Source organism: Puccinia triticina, chromosome 16A (genome assembly GCF_026914185.1).
Source record: "Puccinia triticina chromosome 16A, complete sequence".
NCBI classification, from domain to species: domain Eukaryota; kingdom Fungi; phylum Basidiomycota; class Pucciniomycetes; order Pucciniales; family Pucciniaceae; genus Puccinia; species Puccinia triticina.
Window position 1 is genome coordinate 805,927 of NC_070573.1, and position 22,163 is coordinate 828,089.

The following is a 22,163-nucleotide window of genomic DNA, read 5'->3' on the forward strand; positions in this document are numbered from 1 at the left end:
CTGGGTTGCCTTCAAATGGGCAAACACATTCAATTGGTCAGTTTCAGGCTAAAGTGACCTGAAATGAGCTGGAGACTGCCCTAGCCTTAGGCTATATTTCAGGTTAAGGCTAGCTAAATTTAGCTGACCTTAGCCAGAAATCAAGCCTGGGGTTTGTTGACCCAGGGTTAGCTTAGACCAATGTGATTGCCAGTGTGGGGTGCTGTGCCTGTTGCAATGCCAAAAGCATATATGCAAAGGTATTTTGATAGTACAGTTAATGCCATTATACAAGGAGGAGCCAGTCTTACACAACAGTCACAAAATTTACGTACATACACCCTTTTGGTAACCACGGCGGATTGGATGGAAGAATACCCAATGGAGACACAAGGACAAGGAATAGAGATGGCAATCAGTACCCGGGTACCGCCTGCTTTTTTGGCCCAAAACAGATACCCGTACCCGTACTTGGCACCCGCGGCGGCGGTACCCGGGTCTTTCTGGCGGGTACCGGCGGTACCCACCAAGTTGTTTTTTGTAGATATGTGCCTGCTCGCCGAGAGGGATCCCTCCCGGGCTTCTGCAAGCTGGTATCAGTATACCTGCCGCCAAGAGAGGATTTATACCTGCTCGCTGAGAGAGATTCCTCTCGGCGAGCACTGGTATACACACACCAGCTCGCCGAGAGGCATTCCTCTTGGCGAGCTGGTGGGTGTATACCTGCTCGCCGAGAGGAATCCCTCTCACCAGCTCGCCAAGAGGAATGCCTCTCGGCGAGCTGGTGTGTGTATACCAGTGCTCGCCAAGAGGAATCCCTCTCGGCGAGCTGGTGTGTGTATACCGGTGCTCGCCAAGAGGAATCCCTCTCGGCGAGCCGGTCATGGTGCGTGTACACCAGCTCTCCAAACTCTCGGCGAGCTGTTGTGTGTACACCAGCTCTCCGACCTCTTGGCGAGCTGTTGTGTATACACCAGCTCTCCGACCTCTCGGCGAGCTGGTGTGTGTACACCAGCTCTCCAAACTCTTGGCGAGCTGGTGTGTGTATACCTGCTCGCCGAGAGGAATCCCTCTTGGCGGGCTGGTTGGCGAGCTGGTGGCGCTGCAGCCGGGGATATCACACAGGACTTGCAGGAGACAAGTCCAGAAGGGGGTTGGGGACATACACAGCGGAAAATAGGTAGCAGTATTGGCGGGTATCAAGCGGCAGTACCCGGGTACCCGCCTAAAAATCACACAAAAACCAACACCCGTACCCGTACTTGGCACCCGCGGCGGCGGTACCCGCGACCCTGATGAGTACCCGCCGGCGGGTGCCGGGTACCGCGGCGCGGGTACCCGTTTGCCATCTCTAACAAGGAAGGAGGATCAGAGAGAAGCTTTGACCCCCAAATCCTGGAAAGAAGGAATATTCTAGTTGGGTGAAGAGTGCATGGAAGGTGGCTTGGTAAAAGAGCAACACATTCTGAAGGCTATGGAAGGTGGCTTGGTTACATAGAAACACATGACATCAGGCAGGGCAATAGGGGGGTTCACAATAGGATAAAAATAAAACTTTAGAGTCAATTTTAAGGCCTTTATCAAGATTTTTTTTTAAATCTGGCAAGTTGTACAGGACTGGTTGTCCCCTGAGAATCAAAGCAAATTCTTCATTTTTTAAAAAGTGGATCATAAAGGCCTCAAAATTAGCTCTAAAGTTTTATTTTTATCCTATTGTGAACCCCCCTAATATATGCAGGCAGATAAGGTGTACAAAGAGTGACACTGCAGCATAATTCCCTGATTGGTGGTGTGGCTGTGCAGTACAGGTGTACATATGCTGTGCAACTGAGATTGCCTGCAGCTAAAGTACCTCACGCACATTCCCTTGGAGCTACAATTCCTCACTCTTCAATATTAAAGGAGCTCTGTTCCCCCCATAGTTTCCCTTTTTCCCCATCAACCTACAAGGTCTGGTCACATATGGTAGTTTAGCAGTATTAGTAGCTTAGAAGTAGTACTTTTGATTAGTGTAGAGTTTATTCAGTTAGAGTGTTAGTACAGTAGTAGAAAAAACAACCAACCAACCAACCATTCTCCTTATTAGCATAGTAGTAGTAGTACAAAATTATAACATCAGCAACAGTAGAAGAAATTTACCATAACAACCACATTATCCATAGTTATAACTGGTATACAAGCGCATTGAATTAGATATTTAGGTCTGATAGAGATTACTTTATAAAAGTAAGAGCTATCTTAGAATCTGCTACATTTTTTTAAATATTGATTACAAGAATCTTGGTTATTTGCTATTAGAGGGGCAGGTCTTTCAGACCAACTGTAAGTTCTAATAGCCTTTCAACCTATCATACAATTTTTTTCCCCCTCAAAGAGAAATTTGATTACCCATACATCCCTGGAGTCTTGCACCAGTTGGGTTAAGTCGCCCAAAATTTTCAACTTGACCTAACAAATGCAAATGCTCTTAGTATGTATCCCAGTGGGTATGCAAAAAATGGGGTACAAATTGATTAAATAAAAAGGGTCTGCCTTTTTGAACACCAAAAAATTACCCCACGTAAACCAAAAAGGTGTGCAAGTTTGTGCACACCACATTACTTGGTGTGCATGTCTGTACACTCCAAGTTCCACAGAGTGCAGGTCAGGTACTCCAAAGGCCAAGCTTCCCTGGAGTTCTCAATGACTGGTGTGGTGGTTTATATAGGCTAACGGTGTAGAATGTCCACTCACTGCAGCACGTGTGGGAATGCAGTGGGGTGGCTGAGCAAATGCTCAGTCTACATATCCAAAAAAGGGGGTAAGCACATGCTTATTCCTCTGATATGTAGACTGAGTGGAACCTTGAATGTACTGCTTAGAAAGCACGTGTAAAGTCGGCAAACAGGGAAGCTGCAGGATGAGGGACTTGTCACAGGGAAAAGGGAACCGGGTTTTGAGGCACACTCCGGACGAGCGGACTTACCGGAACGGTCAGAGTAGGAATTTGGCGGGACTCACAGACAGACTGGATAGTGCGGACTGGGGAAGCAGGAGCGGAAGCGCCAGGTACTGGGGTCAGAGGGTGCGGGATAACAAGCGTCAGAGATGTGCTAGGCTGGGAAGTGACGCATGCAGAGTTCAACGAGTGCAGAAAAGGAAGGATGCGGTGTGGAACTACTGAACAAACAGAAAAGAGCTTGGAGGGGAAATAGACAACTACACTAGTAATAATGTAGGTTGAAGCTAAGGGTGCTGTTGAGGCTGCCCTCCTATCTAATGCTGGAGTTGGTGAGAGTTACACTAAGAAAAAGAAGAAAGAAAAGGGTGTGGCTTGAGTTCTACTAATCCTTAGTGAGGTCTAGAATAAGGAGTTTATGTATATCAATCAATGTCTAGTTGGAATACCACAAGCTTGAGGATGAGGTGAGTGGAAATGAGGGTTGTGAGCAAAATGTGCAAAGGATGAGAGGTTGAGAGCAAAGTATGTAATGGGGTTCAATTCTGAGTTCAATATGGGAGGTGATAGCAAAGATATGCAAGTGATGATAGTCTAGTAAAGAGTACAATCTGAGGAGAAGGGTAAGAGCAAAGTGTGCAAGTGATGAGAGCTATACTATGGGGGGGGGGATAATCCAAAACAAACTAGCATGAGGGGGAAGTACAGCAGCTGAGGGGAGTTTATAAGTGAAAGAAACCACAGGGGGGTACAAGTATGAGCACAGACATGGGAATTCTGGCTATGGGAAGAAAGACTGTACAAATGGGGAAGGTGATGTGAACATAGTAACAGCTTGTAATGATGAGCACTACTAAAAGAGGTGAGCACAGATCCAATGATGCAATGTGTGCAAATAGGGATAGTACATAATGAGTAATGTCTGTAAAGGGTTTAATATGTGAGAAAGTAACTGTAAGAGGAAAGTACTGTAATGATTTAAGTCAGTTACTAATGAAATGAGTGTTGTAACCAATGAAGACTGTAGGTTTTCTGTAAATCTTATATCCTTTATAACTATTGAACCATTAAAGATAAAGGGGTACTATGTATGAGTGACTATAGATGAAATTTGGCTTAGAATCTGAATATGCAATAATAATGAGGTATTTGTGAAGGGTTATAAGGAGATGGGCAATGTAATGATGAATATATGTAAAGAAAAGCAATAAAATACTACTTATGGTTTGGAATGGCGCACCACATCCTCCCCCAACTTATTGTCTGTCCCCAGGCAATGCACCAAAGAGAAGGGTGATCCAGAAAGAGTTGAAGAATGTTGAGTCCAAGAGTCCAAGGTCCAAAGTCCAGTGTTCCTCCTCCAAAAGGTGAAATCCAAAGTCCTGAGTAGCAGTCCAAATCCAGAGTCCAGTGTCCAAAGCCAAATAGAATCCAAGTATAATCCAAGTCCAGTATATCTGAGTCCAAGGTATCCAAGTCCAATCCAAAGTCCAATAGTCCTACGTATCCAGAGTATCCATAGTCCAGTATCCAATCCAAAAGAGTCCAGTTTCCAAAAGAAGGTCCAATTATCAATGAGGGGTTGAATGTTTAAGAAGATCTAACTCTGCTGAAGGCAATATCCTTGAGACAGACACATATTAGACTAAATTCCACTCTGAAGAATACAATAATTTTCCTGCCTAAAATGAGACCAAGGAAGAATGCAATGCGATGATGATGAATGATGGGGTTGATAATTGTAATTTCTGAAGGTTGTGAATGATTTGGAGTTGAATGACTGAATTTCTGAAGTGTCTGAATATATAATGTAAAGTTCTGTGAAGAGAATTTGAAGTCCAGGGAGGTTGATAAGCTGTCCAAAGAATATTCTTGCTCAAATTGGGTGGTTTCTGAGCTGCAATGTGTTGGAAGAAATTGATTATAATGGTGAAGGAATGAATGATTGGATTGTTGGTTGAATAATTCCTAGAATACAGGGTGAAGATGATGAAGAAATTCCAGTATTGTGGTGGTTGGATGTCCAGTAATTGATATTAGATACCAAGGAATGTTGATGGATGATGGGGGAGAAAATGAATGATGATGGGAATGATTGATGGATGGATGGATGATGATGAGGGAATAATTGGTCCATTTGATTGGTTGATTTGATTTAATTCATGATTGTGGAAAAGTTGAAGGTGAGGTTGATGTCTGAATGATGTGAAGTGAGGGAATAACCTGGAAGATATGATGATGAAAATATTCTGAAGGGAAGAGGATGTGCACAAGAGGGAGTTCTGAGTTGATATCTGAGTTGTAAATCTGTATTCCAAGTTCTGATAGTGTCTGGGTTCAATGATGGGGTCCCTGAGTAATTCCTGGGGCCTGATGAATAAACTGAGAGGATTTCATTCAAAGATGCCAATTCCTAGAGGTCCAGGAGAATTTCAGAGGATCAAATGCAAGGTTCAAGTGTCCAAAAGAAATCAGGTAGATGATGAAATTTGAGGTATTGGGTGGTCCATGAAGAAAGGTGGTCCATGAAGACATGAATTGAGCTAGAATCCGACGAGTATGAGGTATGTACCACAAGTCCGCGTCCAAAAGATGTGAGATGTATAGTTGATATCAGGAAAGAGGCACTGGGTCATGTACCGGTGTCGAAAGAAGCATCAGTAGGATCCGGGTCCTACACCAGCGTCGAAAGCAGTAAAAATGAAGTCGAAAAACCCGCGCAGACAAGATCTTGGGAAAGCTATGAGCAGTAAAATAAAGGAAAAGCTTCCGGATCGTGCACCGGCGTTGCTGGAATAAATTCATGCCTGATTCATTTGAGGGCTGAGATCCTTGCGCATCCAATGATCTCCATTATCAGAGAAGGTAGCGCCGAGTCCGGTGCCAAAAGATAGAGAAGAACTGAAGAAAAAAATGATGCTCCAATCAAATTTTGTACATATCCGGGCCGACCACCGGCGTCGAAAACAATAAGCATGAGGTCAAAAAAAAAAACCTGCGCAGATGGAAACTGATCAAGTAAATATTGAGTAATGAGTAATAGATGAAAAGGTTTCCGGATTGTGCACTGGCATCAATGGAATAATGTCAAGCCTGATTCATTCAAGAGCTGAGATCCTAGCGCATCTAATGATCCAATAATATTCTCGAAATGCTGAGGGTACGACCAAGTTGGAAAGCAGAAAAACCATGTGTAATCCCCTCGGCGGGGTTGAAGAAGGGTGTTGGATGCTAGACTCTTCCAACAGTATAAATGCAGCACTCGGTTCAAACTCCAGTGCCAAAAGAAGAGCAGTGCTTGAAGATCCAGCTCCATGCGACAGGATGATACAGCTGGTATTCCAATCTGGATTGCGCGTCGGCATTGCTAGGAGGGAAGCACTGAGTTGGGTTGTACAGCGAAGTCAAAAGAGTTTTAAAAGCGCTCCAGATCGCACACCGGTGTCGAAAGCATGAGAGAGAATTATTTCCTGACTGAGACCCTGGAATCAAAAAGAAATAGAAAAGTGAAAGGTTTCCGAGTCGCAGACCGTCATCAAAAACAAGTGATTATAAGCGGAAGTTAGAGAGAATGCCGGGTTGTTCACCGGTGTCAAAAACAAGTGCTGATAGCCGCTAGCAACAGTCCCGGTTGGTTAAACAATGCAGCACTCTCAAGGAGGACTGGTCATTGATTTGTCCTGATCGTCGTATTTGTTCTTCCTAGTGTCAACAATTGGAGCAATGTACTCTGTTCCACTTGAGTCTGAGAATGCCAGCGCTGGGCCCAACGATCCTTTACGCTGTAGCTTGGCAAGGAAGCCGTCCAGGAATGTTTTGCCGAGGATCAAAGGTCCAATCCTGTCAGTAACCAAAAAGGAGGTAACGCTGGATACCTTTCCAAGTGATACGGTGGCAGCGGCTATCCCATTGACCTCGATGTAATCACCCGGCCGCGTTCCTGGTATGCGAAATCCTCGACAGCGCACATCCAAACCAACCGTCCAAGCCTTGCCTTCCGTGATAAAATTGAAGATTGAATTCAAATACACCTTTGCTTTGCAATTGCGTTCGTTCACCGTGAGTTTGAGAGTTCCAACGTAGGGGAGGTCATTGGTGAGGTCTATCTGATCCGTAGCTGTACTCTGATCCAATAACGGGGCCGGGGTCATGCTGAGGTTTTCCAGTGTATCCGTTCCTTCGCAAACTCCACCCGAAGCAAGAGATTGATTGAGGGAAGCCAAAGAGGAGGAACAGGTGAAAGATTTTGAAAAACTTCAAAGAACTAAGAGTTTTTATTCTAATCAGATTATGTAGCTAAGAGTATCTACAATAAGTGAACTAGAATAAAGAGAGTATTCAGAATGAAGGAATGTACCTAAGAGCAGGAATGAGGCCACTCTCTACTGAATAAAGGTTTGAGTATAGAAAGAAGAAAGTCCTGGTTTGGATCTGGAGGATCGTTGCAGTCGTTTGACCCGAGATAATCCTCACTTAGCGTTGGCGAAACGGCGAAGCAGTTGCGCAACGTTATCTGCTTAAGAGCACAGTTGCACATTAGCTGCTGCCTTTGGTTTGCGCTTAGCCTTTTTACACGACCCACTTACCGATAGGTGTTCCAACTCTTAGAGCGGTATCGGTGCGGTCGGTCTGATTGTCTTTGACAATTTTGTCTAAGAACATACAAGATAGAGCGTTAGCATCTATCTGACCAACTTCTTTTAAGAACTCAGCCGCTTACCTTCGGCGCTGGCTGAGATTCTTTCGAGTAGCGGTTTTTGGCCGGGATTTTCCACGTGCCTGATCTTGCTGGCGGGTGTCGGATCTGCTTACATCAACAAGGATGAATTCAGTTTCACGGCACCACTGCACAGTCTTTGGACTGCGGAAAAGGTTCGCGTTTGCTTACCGGATTCCGCAGCTGGGGTAGCTCCCGGCATCTTACTCAATTTATGAGTTCGACGCCGCTTGCCTAGACTGGAATTCTCACAGCCTTCCGTGCTTCGAGTCGCAAGATGCGAAGCAGCCTCCGAGACCTGGATGACCGCCAATTTCAGGAGAGACTTCTTGATGGTTGTCCTTCCGGTTGGTTTGGTCAAGAAATCCGCAGAGTTTTCGGTGGTTTTCACGTATAGAACTTTGATGAGGTTGACTGCTATTAATTCCCTGACAAAATGTAGTCTGATCGACATGTGTTTCGTCCTGAACCCGTTTTGTGACGTTTCACTTTTTGCAAGATCCAGCGCACCTCTGTTGTCAATATGTACTTTGATGTTCTTGAGGTTTGGAGAGATTAGGGTTTCGTCGGCTAGATTTGCTATCCAGGCCAGATCGCGCCCAAGGTCAGAGAAGGCCTTGTATTCCGCCTCCGTCGTCGACAGAGAGACTGTGGTTTGCTTTGTGGATTTCCAATTTATCAGGTGACTTCCTGATTGTACTACATAACCGGTGGTTGATCTTCTGGTGTCGGGACAGTTCCCCCAATCGGAGTCAACAAAAGCTTGAACAGCCGCTTCATCTTGCTTGATGTATGTCAGTCCAATTTCCTTGGTCCCCTTCAGATATCGGAAGACTTGTATCGCCGCATGGTAGTGTTTCATGCCGGGTGATTCTAGATATTGTGATAGAGTACTCACGGCATACGCGATGTCTGGCCTAGTCAGGATGCTGAGATAGTTAAGCGATCCGACCAGTGCACGGTAGTTGACTCCCGTATCCTGAAACGCTTTGATTTCCGCCTGAGTAGCTTTCTTCAGGTATTCCCGAGGATTCAGAGGACAAGATGCCGGATGCAGTTCTTCCAGGCCAAACTCCTTCAGTTTTCTATTGATATACTGGGTTTGGTTTATTTGAAGCCCGTTGTCGAACCGGTCAATATTCATGCCAAGCAAGAATTCAGCCTGCCCCATGTATTTAATCTCAAATTCCTGCTCCATCTCCTTTCGAAAGACCTCAGGTTTGTCGCTGATTATTACGAGATCGTCCACGTGCGCGAAAATCCAGGTAGCTGGCCGGCCAGATTTTTCTGTGCGCCAGAACACACACGGGTCGGAAATAGCTTCTTGAAAGCCCAGAGTAAGCAGGTACGAGGAGAGGCGCTTGTACCAGACGAGCGGGGCTTGTTTAAGTCCGTAAATTGCTTTCTTCAATTCCAAGACCGTGTTCTCTGGACAATCCAACCCTGGCGGAGGTAGTAAGGTCACCTTGTCTTCAAGAGGGCATGTCAGGAAAGCGCTCCTCACGTCGAGCTGGTGAATTTTCAAGCCACAGTTGACCGCAAATGAGAGCAAGTATCGGAGTGAAGCAGGTTTACCCGTTGGAGCATATTTGGCCTCGAAGTTGAGCCCGTGAGTTTGCTTGAACCCCTGCGCACAGATCCGCGCTTTGAACTCGATAACTTGGTTCTCGGAGCCGAGTTTCTTGCGATAAGCCCACGTTGATGGTATCGGATCATCCGTCGCAACCCTCATCCGCACAATCCAGACTTTGTGTTTGTTCATGTTGTTGATTTCCTTTAACTCTGCCTCCTTCCAGCTCAGGTTTTCAGCGCAGGACATCGCCTGTTTGTGATTCTTCGGTTCAATAGAGATGGAAACCGTGAGCGCCTGTTTTCGTTCCCGTTTTCCTTCAACAATGTTCCGTTGATCAATCTCGCCAATGATTTCCTTTGCCGGCAGGTTGAGATCAGAGCATTGTTGAGGATCGCCGTCATTCTCCAACCTAGTCTTGTGGTTTCCGGTCCGCAGATTGGCCAGGATGTTGTCAAGTTCTGCACCTTCTTGGTCTTCAAGATCATCTGCGTTTTCACCTTCGTCAATTTCGTCCTCCATTTGGTAGGGCATATCCGCTTCAGAGTTGAACAGCGGTAACCGATCTTCAGACGTATGATTGGCACTCCTTCTCAGCGCTGCGCATGTCGGAAATGTTTGCTCATCGAAGTGAGCGTGCTTGACCGTCAGAATCTGTTTGTCCTCGAGTCGACAGACTTTATACGACGAGTAGTCGTTTTCATATCCTAGAAGGACCCCTTCCCAGGAGATCGGCCCGAATTTCTCCGTCCGGTGTTGCTTTGGCTTGACAATCCACACCTGACACCCAAAAGGTCTGAAGAAGTTCATGTTCGGTGCAATCTTGAAGAGCAATTCCACCGGAGACTTCTTGCTTTTTGATAGTGAAGGCAGACAGTTGGTAGTCGCAGTTGCTGCTTTCACCGCTTCCGCCCACCACTCCGGGGCCAGGTTTGACTGCAGCAGCATGCATCTAGTCATCTCAATTATTGTCCTATTCGCCCTCTCCGCAAGTCCGTTGTTTTGCGGGGTGTATGGTGGCGAAACGTTGTGTTGAATTCCCGCCTCCCTTAGCAATTCGCCTAAGAGATTATTACAAAATTCACCGCCTCCGTCCGTTAGAAGTTTCTTCATCTTGGCACCGGTTTGTCTTTCGAATAGCGTTTTGAAGGTGTTGACCGCTTCCGCTGCTTGACTTTTTTCTTTTAGAATAGTGGTGTGAATGTATCCAGTGTATTGGTCCACCAGCGTGAGAAAGTAGCGCGCTCCTCCGTTTGTCGAGGGTGATATTGGCCCAACAAGATCGCCATGTACAACTTCTAGAGGTTCAGTTACTGCCTTGAAGTGACTTTTGCAAGGCTGTCTTGTGATTTTACCCAACATACACGCGTCGCACGCATGCGTTTTCGTCAAATCGATACCATTCGGTACAGCCGCAGAGATTCTAGACGAGCAGGCATGACCTAGCCGATTGTGCCATTTGACGAAATCAGACGGAGCTCGACCAGTAGTTGTAATCAAGCTCGTTACAAGATTGCACGGACTCAGTACTCCCTTGATTTCAAGTAGGTCGTTGGAGGTATCCACACCGAACGCTTGTCCATCGTCAATTTTCACCGCAAAGCCGTCGGCCCCTAGTTGGATGAGCGCCTTCGTTTTCATGAGTTGCACCAACGATACTAGGTTCCTGGTTAGATGCGGTACATAGAGAGCATCGCGCAATGTCAGAAATCCTCCGTTTTCTAGCGGAAGAGTTGCGTCTCCTTTGGCAGTCGCAACCAGTTCACCAGAGCCGCTGCCGGTCACAATGTCTATTGAGACTCGAGTGGTTTGCTTGAAGTAGCCTAGTGAGGTGAGCATATGATTACTCGCTCCAGAATCAAGGATGGTGGTTTGACTTGACGGATTGCTCGCCGAGGAAAGATAGCTGAACGAGGGGTGAATGTTTTCGGAGGATGTTGTATCAATCTCCTTCTCCACGGTTGTATGGTAAGACGAGCCTTTCCTTTTTGCTTGCTCCTTTCGCTCCTTCTGCTTCTCTAGGTGTTGCTGATATTTTTCAGGATGCAGCGTCCAACAATTGTCCTCGGTGTGATTTGCCTCCGGGTTGTGTTTCTTCCCTGGACAGGTGATGGGTGTGTATACTCGTCTCTTCTTCGCTCCAGCTTCAGTAATTAGAGCCGTTGAGGACGTGCTTGTTGGGGGCGCTTCAGTTGCTTTCCTCTTATTCGTTCGTTCAAAACGGCCGACCTCGCGAAGTCGATTGATAACGTGCTTCGGCTTGCCCAGCGAATTCAGATCTCCAAAGAGACTTTGCATTAGAAATGGTCGCTTCTTTGTAATTCTGCTGATAATGCTGCAACAAATTACAAAATCGGGAACGACCATGCCGAGCGAGTCAAATTTTGCTAAACATTCTTCAATGCCACTGATGTACGCTGCCATGTCATCGTTGAACTGTGTGTCTTCCCAACGCGCCCACACTTCGTAGCTTGCCAGAATAGAATCCAATGCATACACAGATTTGAACATCTGCCACAACTCGTAAGGATTTTTCGAGTTGTCCTTTTTTGCGATTGTGTTGAACACGCCGTCCGTGAGATTGGCGCAGAGAAGATTGGCAGCTTTCTGTGATTTGGCTTTGGACCTTCGCGACATGTCCGGCAATGGTGGATTGTCGATGAAGTTCTCCAGGTCGAATTCTGCGAGAACCATTCGGATCTTTTTCTCCCAGATTTCGAAGTTTTCTCCTGTGAACTTCGGAACTTTCATTGTTGGCTTTCCACCAATAGACGAATGACTGGAATCGCTGTCGTAATCGGCCATAGTGTATTCCTGCTCCTATTCTTTTTGTTCTGAGGTTGCTTTCGAAGCTCAAGACTGTAAATCTGAAAAACTTCAAAGAACTAAGAGTTTTTATTCTAATCAGATTATGTAGCTAAGAGTATCTACAATAAGTGAACTAGAATAAAGAGAGTATTCAGAATGAAGGAATGTACCTAAGAGCAGGAATGAGGCCACTCTCTACTGAATAAAGGTTTGAGTATAGAAAGAAGAAAGTCCTGGTTTGGATCTGGAGGATCGTTGCAGTCGTTTGACCCGAGATAATCCTCACTTAGCGTTGGCGAAACGGCGAAGCAGTTGCGCAACGTTATCTGCTTAAGAGCACAGTTGCACATTAGCTGCTGCCTTTGGTTTGCGCTTAGCCTTTTTACACGACCCACTTACCGATAGGTGTTCCAACTCTTAGAGCGGTATCGGTGCGGTCGGTCTGATTGTCTTTGACAATTTTGTCTAAAAACATACAAGATAGAGCGTTAGCATCTATCTGACCAACTTCTTTTAAGAACTCAGCCGCTTACCTTCGGCGCTGGCTGAGATTCTTTCGAGTAGCGGTTTTTGGCCGGGATTTTCCACGTGCCTGATCTTGCTGGCGGGTGTCGGATCTGCTTACATCAACAAGGATGAATTCAGTTTCACGGCACCACTGCACAGTCTTTGGACTGCGGAAAAGGTTCGCGTTTGCTTACCGGATTCCGCAGCTGGGGTAGCTCCCGGCATCTTACTCAATTTATGAGTTCGACGCCGCTTGCCTAGACTGGAATTCTCACAGATTTGAGGGTCCGAGCAGCAACTAAACATTCAACTACACTTTTAACAGGCCAAGATAAATATAAAGGGATGTAGGAATTATCTGAGAGCCATATGCCAGTATTGCTAGTTTGTCTAATTAATCCTTTCCGCTTATCATAAGTGACTATATGGCACCTGGAGATGGTGTGACCTTTCTGGAAGCAATATAAACATTTATAATTCTTTGGTTGCGGACTATTTGAGGAATTAGTGGCTGAAAAATGTTTCCTCAAGGTTTCAGGATGATTTTGTTGATTCTGAGGAATGGGGTGAAGAGAGAAACTGGCCATGATGGAGGGAGAGGGAAGAGTTTAAATGGAGATCTTTGATGAGAGGGATGGAGTAGAACATATTTTGAAGGGAATTGATGAGGGATAGAAGGATTTGAATGAAGGACTGGGGTAAGAAGGGTGTGATTGTGATTAATAATGTGGATTTATAGCCAAAACTAGAGGTGATGATGAAAATCTTATGCTAGAGGTGTATAAGACTGAAGAATAAGAAGGAAATCAGGCCACTGTTGGGACACCACTTGTGGAACTACTGAACAAACAGAAAAGAGCTTGGAGGGGAAATAGACAACTACACTAGTAATAATGTAGGTTGAAGCTAAGGGTGCTGTTGAGGCTGCCCTCCTATCTAATGCTGGAGTTGGTGAGAGTTACACTAAGAAAAAGAAGAAAGAAAAGGGTGTGGCTTGAGTTCTACTAATCCTTAGTGAGGTCTAGAATAAGGAGTTTATGTATATCAATCAATGTCTAGTTGGAATACCACAAGCTTGAGGATGAGGTGAGTGGAAATGAGGGTTGTGAGCAAAATGTGCAAAGGATGAGAGGTTGAGAGCAAAGTATGTAATGGGGTTCAATTCTGAGTTCAATATGGGAGGTGATAGCAAAGATATGCAAGTGATGATAGTCTAGTAAAGAGTACAATCTGAGGAGAAGGGTAAGAGCAAAGTGTGCAAGTGATGAGAGCTATACTATGGGGGGGGGGGATAATCCAAAACAAACTAGCATGAGGGGGAAGTACAGCAGCTGAGGGGAGTTTATAAGTGAAAGAAACCACAGGGGGGTACAAGTATGAGCACAGACATGGGAATTCTGGCTATGGGAAGAAAGACTGTACAAATGGGGAAGGTGATGTGAACATAGTAACAGCTTGTAATGATGAGCACTACTAAAAGAGGTGAGCACAGATCCAATGATGCAATGTGTGCAAATAGGGATAGTACATAATGAGTAATGTCTGTAAAGGGTTTAATATGTGAGAAAGTAACTGTAAGAGGAAAGTACTGTAATGATTTAAGTCAGTTACTAATGAAATGAGTGTTGTAACCAATGAAGACTGTAGGTTTTCTGTAAATCTTATATCCTTTATAACTATTGAACCATTAAAGATAAAGGGGTACTATGTATGAGTGACTATAGATGAAATTTGGCTTAGAATCTGAATATGCAATAATAATGAGGTATTTGTGAAGGGTTATAAGGAGATGGGCAATGTAATGATGAATATATGTAAAGAAAAGCAATAAAATACTACTTATGGTTTGGAATGGAGCACCACAGCGGGCAACATTGGCTGGGAGCGGAGTTATGTGGGTGGAGGATGTGTCACTCCAGCATTTCCTGGAGTGAAAATAGTTCACACCAGCATTTCTTGGAGTGAAAATAGTTCACTCAACAATGGGAAGTTACTTACTTTACATTATCCAGAGGGATTTTTGTAACATGACTTCCCACCGTTATCAGATAACGTGTTATTGCAATCTGGTAAAATGTGCTTGCGTACGTTTGGATAACATAACAGAGGGCAATTTCCCCTGCAATACTGCAAAAAATAATGTCAGTAACGCGCCAACTGCGTTATCTGGCGCAAAAATGCTGTAAAATGGGTAAAAAACCCGTGTTATCCGCATTTTATCCCCCTAAATTGTGGGGGATAACCTAATAAATCAGGAAAAAAATAAAATAAAATAATGTAACTGAAAAATTGTTGCCAACGGCAACAATTAAGTTTTGTTATCTGTTACTTTTAGTTACGGATAACGTAACTTCCCATTGTTGGTTCACTCCAAAAACCACATCTTTTTGGAGTGAACTATTTTCACTCCAAGAAATGCTCGAGTGCACACGTGTGCACTCCAAAAAACCTTGGAGTGCACACCTTTTTTGGTGTGCGTGGGTAATTTTTTGGTGTGCAAACAGGCAGACCCAAATAAAAATTGTTTTCTTTTTTTTGAAATTCTGAATGCATGATAATTCTTTTCAAATTTTGAGATGAACTTACCAGGTACATGCACCTAACTTAAATAAGTACCTCCTGAGGCGGAGGGAGGCCTTTGGCCTCCCTCTGCAAAGGCCTCCCTCTGGGAGGGACTTATGCCTTATTGATGAAACTTGCCTGAGAGAAATGCTGATGGTCCTTCCTTTTTTATGCTAAGGCCCCTGCAGGGTGCTATCTTGGTGTAATCACCCTCTACATTTATAATTAGACTCATCAGACGCCTGGCTACCGCCTGCTACCTTCATGTGGATTTTTATCCCTCCCAAACTCAAGATACAAGGAGTCCACCATCTTCAAGATGGAATTCTGACCAAAGCAGGAGGACCTATGTTGATTTTAGTGCATCACACCAGGGGAGATATGTTCCCACTGCCCTGAAGGGAGTGCCAGAGCTGAATTTTATGTGAGTTTTGGTCGGATGTGGGTCTGATGTGGATCAGTAACTCATCCCTAAATGAATTGTCAAGTGGATGGAGAAGTGATTCAAAAGTCGGCCAGAATTGATTTGGGACTCAACACAATGTTGTATAGAATTCTCTTGTTTTCTAGGTACAAGTGTAGGAAAAAATATGATGAAATGGTATTTCACCCAAATACAACTCATAAATTGATCCTGTTTATTGATGTTGAAGGATAGCAAAGCAAAATTGACATTCTCAAATGTAATTCCTCTGAAAAAATGGGTTTCTTGTAATTCACGTTATATGCCCTCATGTACAAAATTAAAGTAAAATTTAACTCAATACTGTTGGGTTTAGAATTTTGGAATGTGGTTTTATGTTGCAGTAAAATTAGTGAAACCAATTTTTTTTGGAAATGTGGGAATTAATTTGAATTTGGCTAAAAAAATGGTGAAAAACATTTTCAATAGGGTGAAAGTCTGAGTTAAGTCAAGGTTGGACTGTGGTGCCACCCCAGTTTGGCCAGATATCCTCGCCTCCTCACAAAAATGATCTGGTGAATTTTGCTTTTTTTTGCTTTTCAAAATTCACATGTGCACATGCAAGTGAAATTTTTCACACTTTGCTAATATTCACCCTGATGTACGCGCGTAATTTGATGTGGAAATATCACAGGATGGACCTTTCATGGCCACATGAAAAGTAAAATCTTTGTGCTGAGGCACCAATTGTTTCCCTGATGTACGCGAGTACATGAGGGGGACAATATCACAGGCTGGGCCTTTCACATCTCCATGAAAAGGACACACTGGTCATGGAGCCAAGAAAGGTCTATATTCTGGACGAGTTCTGGATGAATTCTAGATGAGTTCCGGATGATTTTTTGGCAAGTTATGGTTCATTTCAGGATGATTTCCAACTGATTTCCACAGCCAACTTCAAGTCTTTTTCATACCTATCCAATTTTTATATACCAAAGGCCTCCAGCACAGTTATGGAAAAACGTTACGGTAGGGCACTCCCTGGGGAGTGGGAAAATATCTCCCCTGGTGTCAAAAATTAGAAAAGATGCACAGCTTTCATATTATCAAGAAATATGGATGGCTTCATTGGAGGTTGCGGAGCTATAGCAAAATTTGTGGGGCATGGAGGTTTTGGGAATTGCTCTCAGTCCTAAATCACCGATACCGCATAAGTTTCCCCGGTGGAGGCGCTTCGCGCCCCCACCTTCGGACTTAATTTTTGGGTACACACGGAACAGGGGACATGCAAAAACCAGGTATAGACGCGGAAAAACTAGGCATGTTCATTAGCCCCCCTTTCTTTTTTTAAGAAAAAGGTCATCCTTTCGAATTTTGAAGGATTTGTTTTGTCTTTTGTCTACGCACAAAATCACACATCTTTTCTTCAAGGTGGAAAAAGTTCTACTAAAAATAACAATCATATAATGTGGAGGGGGGAGCGGGGAGTGGATGTGTCACATATTTACCAGGAAAATAAATAGGAGGAAGGAAAGGTGGAAGATGAAGCGGAACGTCTGGTTATATATTCTAAGATGTATCTATGTTTCCGTCCCATCCTGTGACCAAAACACACAACAAAAACAAGGTGAATTATGAGGTAGAAATAGAAGCTTATTCATCTGACTGGTCTAAGAATTAAACAAAAATGCTCACGAAGTATGGATGCTTCAATGAAGATTTAGCAGAAGCTCGTTTTGCCGGATCGTATACCAACATTTTCTGTTGAATACAGTGATACCATAAATTATAAACTTCAAAGAGATATATTAGACCTGTGGATTGGAAGTGAAAATACATACGGCTATCAAATCGACGCTAACCGCGTTGGAATTTTGGACTTGGGAGCCGATATCTTTGGCAGACCATTGGGGAAATCCAGGCTTGTAGTCGGGTAAAGTTTGGACTCCCGGCCAGATAGTCTCGTTAGGAGTTCCCAACAGACTAAGAATGGTTGAATGTTTTCACAGATAACCGGAGAAGTGTGATCAGGTATGGCTCTAGTTGAGAGGCGTCAGTTAAAAAGGAGCTTACCGGAAAATACGGAAAATCTCATCGATTTCCGAATCACCAGGGAATAGGGGTTGCTTGGATATCATTTCCGCTAAAAGTTAAAGACGAGTTCGGAGATGAAGGCACGTCAGTTCGAAGTTGCTTTGCGAAGGAAAGGAAGGAAAGTGAAATTTTCTTACCAATGATGCATCCCACTGACCACATATCAACACCTCTACAGAGCCAGTCCAAATGCTTTCTCAGTTGCTGTTGTGAGGGGCAGGGAAAGATAATACGCACGTGGAGTAATGTCTGCTTCCTAATAAAACCTCAGGGGCACGGTACCATAATGTAACGATCTGGAAACAACAGAGCAAAGAACTTTCAGCTGGAGTTACGATGAAGTGAAGCACTTTATGATGTGACCAAGGTTTGTTGGGACCGGCTAACTTCGTGAGTGTAACTTCGGAGAGGGATCCCGAACGCTCGTGCTAAACCGAAATCCGCCAACTTCAAGTTCCCGTCTTTGTCGATTAGTAGGTTTTGCGGCTTCAAGTCTCGATGTAAGATTCGATGGCCATGACAGTAGCACACCCCTCGACACAGTTGGTAGGAAAATTTCTAACATGACAATCAATAAATGAAGTAAGTGATAGGCGTCCAACAAGAAAGGCGAAAGGGCTGCTGGACGCGTTCGATAGAGAAGTGAAGTTCTAGGTGGTATATCAAAGTAAGATCACTAACTTTGACGATCGCAGGACCCATTCCGTCCCCATCTCCGATTTTGTCCATGTACCGTTTAAGGTCGAGATCAAGGAATTCGAAGACAAGAAAAAGTTTTGCTTCGGCATGGCAGATATCTAAAAGTCTGGAAAAGAAATGGGGCAAGCAACGCGACTGAGCTCAAGTGAATTGTGCCCAGACAGGGGGTTGGGTGGAAGAATGGAGCCGAGCCGAGTAGCGATGGTGGGCGACATACCGCACAATATTCTCATCATCCATCTCTTTTAATAAACTGATTTCGCGGATTGCTGTGCTGGGTACCCCCTCGTCTTCAGCCTCGAGCCGGATTTTCTTCAATGCTACAATTTCGCCAGTTCGTAGATCCTTCGCCTTGTAAACCACGCCATAAGTTCCTTTGAAAGAAACCAGATGAAAAAGAGATTAATAACGCAGTATCGATTACTTCCGCTGTCCTCTCGTCTTCCAGATGGTCTGACATACCTTCACCGACCTAAGCGTCATACCGAGAGGGAAAAAGGTCACAAGAAAGAAAAGGTTGGACATCAAGGAAGATCAGATAGATCTCGGTCTGCGACTATAGTATAAAAAGATAGCTTACCTTCTCGAGCCTGTTGTAGTTTTCCATTGGGTGCTGTATTGATTCGTATTTCCGTGAGTGGCTGAGGCTATGCTTCGGGTAACACGTTGGTGGGAGGATATACAAGTAGGGGGTTTCACAATAATGAGCATTTTAGGGTACCGCGGCACACAACTTCGTTACTCGCGGGTGACATGCTCGCTTAAAATTTTGAATTCAAGAAATCCTCGATGTTGTTCCTACATATTTCTTAAATTGCATACACCTCGATATGTACAACTCACTTTATGTATTGCTACAACAATACATGTAGCACTACACCAATACTTGTATGATAGACTGGTACATGTATCATTTAATCAATAGGGGAGTTCATGATTGAATTTCACTAAACTTTGGAGCCAAATTTAAGGCCTTTATGAACAAAATTTTAAAATTTTGGGAAAATGCACAGCAGCAGGTGATCACGTCAAGGATGGCTGAATTCCCCTAAAAAATTACTTACAGTTTGAGGTTGGGAAAATCATTGAAAGAAATCACTCCCAACTGAAAAAAAAATGCTAAATGAGCGTGCGCAGCCAAAAAAAAAAATTGTGTCAGGGCACATTTTTGAGGTGATTAGTTGGACAAGCCTGCATGAGGCCTGCATGGGCCCCTACCAAGCCCATTGAGCCCATTGAAAAAATAGTATTTGTTTGGAATTCCCATGCTCTGCTAAAGTGTGAAATGGGTCAAACTGAATAAAAAACAAGGGAGCACATTTTTGGGAAGATTTTTTGGATGGGCCTGAATGAGGCCCACATTTCCCTCATAAAGCCCACTGGGCCCATTGAAAGAGTAGCCTTGGTTAAGAAAGCCTATGCTCAGCTAAGAAATAAAAAAGTGTCAGACTGAGTAAAAAAACCTGGGGGCACATTTTGGGGAGGCTTTTTGGATGGGCCTGCATCAGGCCCGTACGGGCCAACAGGTTTCCTAGGGAAAGAGATGGGCCTGGACAAACCTTCTGTGAGTGCACAAATGTCATACAGTTGTCAGAAGCCCTTCAATATCTTCTGTTGATTTGTGGTCAATTGGTGCTGTTCTGAAACATCATATGGGCATTCTTAACCAAGACTAATTTTGGGTTGGACCAACCACCTTTGGGTGGGCTTGTAAGGGCCTGATGCAGGCCCGTCCAAAAAGCCTCCCCAAAAGTGTGGCCCCATGGTTTTTACTCATGTTGACACATTTTTGTTTCTTAGCTGAGCACAGGCATTCTTGACCAAGGCTACTCTTATAATGGGCCCAGAGGGCTTTGTGGGGCCCATGTGGGCCCCATGGAGGCCCGTGAAAAAATTTCCCCAAAAATATGCCCCCTCATTTTTTATTCAGTTTGACCCATTTCACATTTTAGCAAAGCATGGGAATCCCAAACAAATACTACTTTTTTGATGGGCCCAGCGGGCCTGGTAGGGGCCCATGCGGGCCTCATGCAGGCCCACCCAAAAAATCACCCCAAAAATGTGCTCCATTGTTTTTTACTCAGTCTGACACATGTTTATTTTGTTGGCTGAGCACACTCAGTAATTAGCATTTTTTTCAGTAGGGGTGTTCAAAGTTGACTGCATAAAATTATAACACCATAAATTCATGAAATTTTAATCTGAAAAAAATGTGTAACACCCAATCACTCAAAAAAGAGCAACAATTCTAAAATGGTGCATAAAAAATGATCTCTCAAAAGTGTTATGATTTTATGATTTTATGATTTGAAAAAAATATGATTTCAACTTTGAACACCCTTAGTAGGGAGTGATTTTTTTCAATGATTTTCCCAACCTCAAACTTTAGAGTAATTTTTTTGGGAAATTCAATTATCCTTGAAGTAGATACTGATCAACCAGTGCAATTTATCAATTTTTCAAAAAAATGTTGATAAACACCTTAAAACATGTCCCAAAGTTTTGTAAATTTCAATTGTGAACCCCCCTAATATGTGTGTCGTTAAGGACTAGGAAAATAAGTCATGGGTTTTGACTTAGGCATATTTGTTTGATGTAAAGGTGTTGAAATAGGAAATGGGAAACTGGACCATGGTTCTGTGAAGAAAATCATTCATGGGAAAAAATAGTGGAGCCCTCTTCAAGGGTAGATATCTGAAAGGGCAAAATCTAGTTAGACCAAGAGTTTGCTACTTTTGACTGTGGAAAATTGTTGGAATTTCACGTCTCTGGCTCTTCTTTCCCCTTTCCGTCACCTGTCACACTCTCTTCCTTTCCCTGCAGATGCATATGTAGTTCACCTTCTGTCCCACAACCTGGCCCTAGTTGTAGTAGCTTAAAATATCTTCAGCTGTGATAGAATAAACATCATCAGCTTTCTGCGCGCTTTTCCCTGAGACCAGTCAGTCTCTTGTAGCAAGGAGCCTTTTTTCCTCCTCACAGCTAGCAGCTTGACCCCTCTCTGGGGTTCCTTCTCCTTTCTGGTTGCCTCAGAGCTTTTCTCCTCTAGGTCTCAAACCTTCAACATGTGTGCCTGCGGCTCCACCGAATACGTTTTTGCAAGGTGTATGTTACATGGCATGAGTTTACAGTGGGTGGGTTTGCACACACCAATGTAAAATTATTTTTGCAGCGGGTCTGGTGCACTTTTACATTGCCGCTTTTTGCATGGACAAAGGGATGTAAAGCATCAATTGTAAAATTACTTCACGCCTTAGTTAAGTTAGAGGAGCAGCCCTCACAAGAATGGCTGTTGGCCAGTTTTTGATGGATTCATTTGAAAAAATATGTACAAGACAGCTGAGGTTGAGGGCTACAACATGGTACATGAGGCTTTCAATTAGACAATGAGAGAGAGGATTAATAAAGATGTGACAACAAAAAACACAATTTTCTGCATAAAATTAACCCGTCAGCCTCAGGCCAAGAATGGGACTTGAGTCCAGCCTTCGGAGACGCTCCGCGCCCCTCCCGCATCTTCTATGTACGGAGAGCGCTCCGCGCGGGTCCCCGGACCTCCGTTCAAGTACTGGCATGCTTCATCAGCAATATATGCGGCTTTCTGACTCCCCCGACCAGCATTGCGACAACAATGGACTATTTACACCACGGGTGCAACAAAATATTTGGAAAACCAGTTTGATTGGTTTTCAGAATATTTTTTTTAATTGAGTCCGGACGTCCTGAAGAACAAGTCGGACTAACCATTTTCAGATATTTTTAAAATATTTCTGGAACCACCTGAGGTGGTTTTAAAAATATTTTGGAAACCAATTTGGTTTGAAAAATATTTCCAGAACCATTTGAAATGGTTTTGGAAACCATTTGGATGCTCCTTCTTATGGAG

General features: G+C 44.0%; 2 protein-coding genes across 2 annotated transcripts; both read right to left on the reverse strand.

The window, feature by feature from the left end:
• Positions 1–6,570: 6,570 nt before the first annotated feature.
• Positions 6,571–7,068, reverse strand: PtA15_16A104 (uncharacterized protein; the record flags this gene model as incomplete). Its single annotated transcript, XM_053163761.1, has 1 exon — positions 6,571–7,068. One exon carries the CDS (start codon positions 7,066–7,068, stop codon positions 6,571–6,573), a length of 498 nt encoding a protein of 165 aa, XP_053027753.1.
• Positions 7,069–17,064: 9,996 nt separating this feature from the next.
• On the reverse strand, positions 17,065–20,910 carry PtA15_16A105 (uncharacterized protein; the record flags this gene model as incomplete). The annotated part of the gene is made up of 12 exons (XM_053163762.1): positions 17,065–17,082; positions 17,180–17,245; positions 17,326–17,467; positions 17,558–17,627; positions 17,716–17,750; positions 17,816–17,874; positions 17,966–18,136; positions 18,260–18,383; positions 18,495–18,651; positions 18,740–18,749; positions 18,858–18,890; positions 20,908–20,910. The coding sequence occupies 12 exons, from the start codon at positions 20,908–20,910 to the stop codon at positions 17,065–17,067; spliced, it is 888 nt and encodes a 295-aa protein (XP_053027754.1).
• Between the last annotated feature and the right edge of the window lie 1,253 nt (positions 20,911–22,163).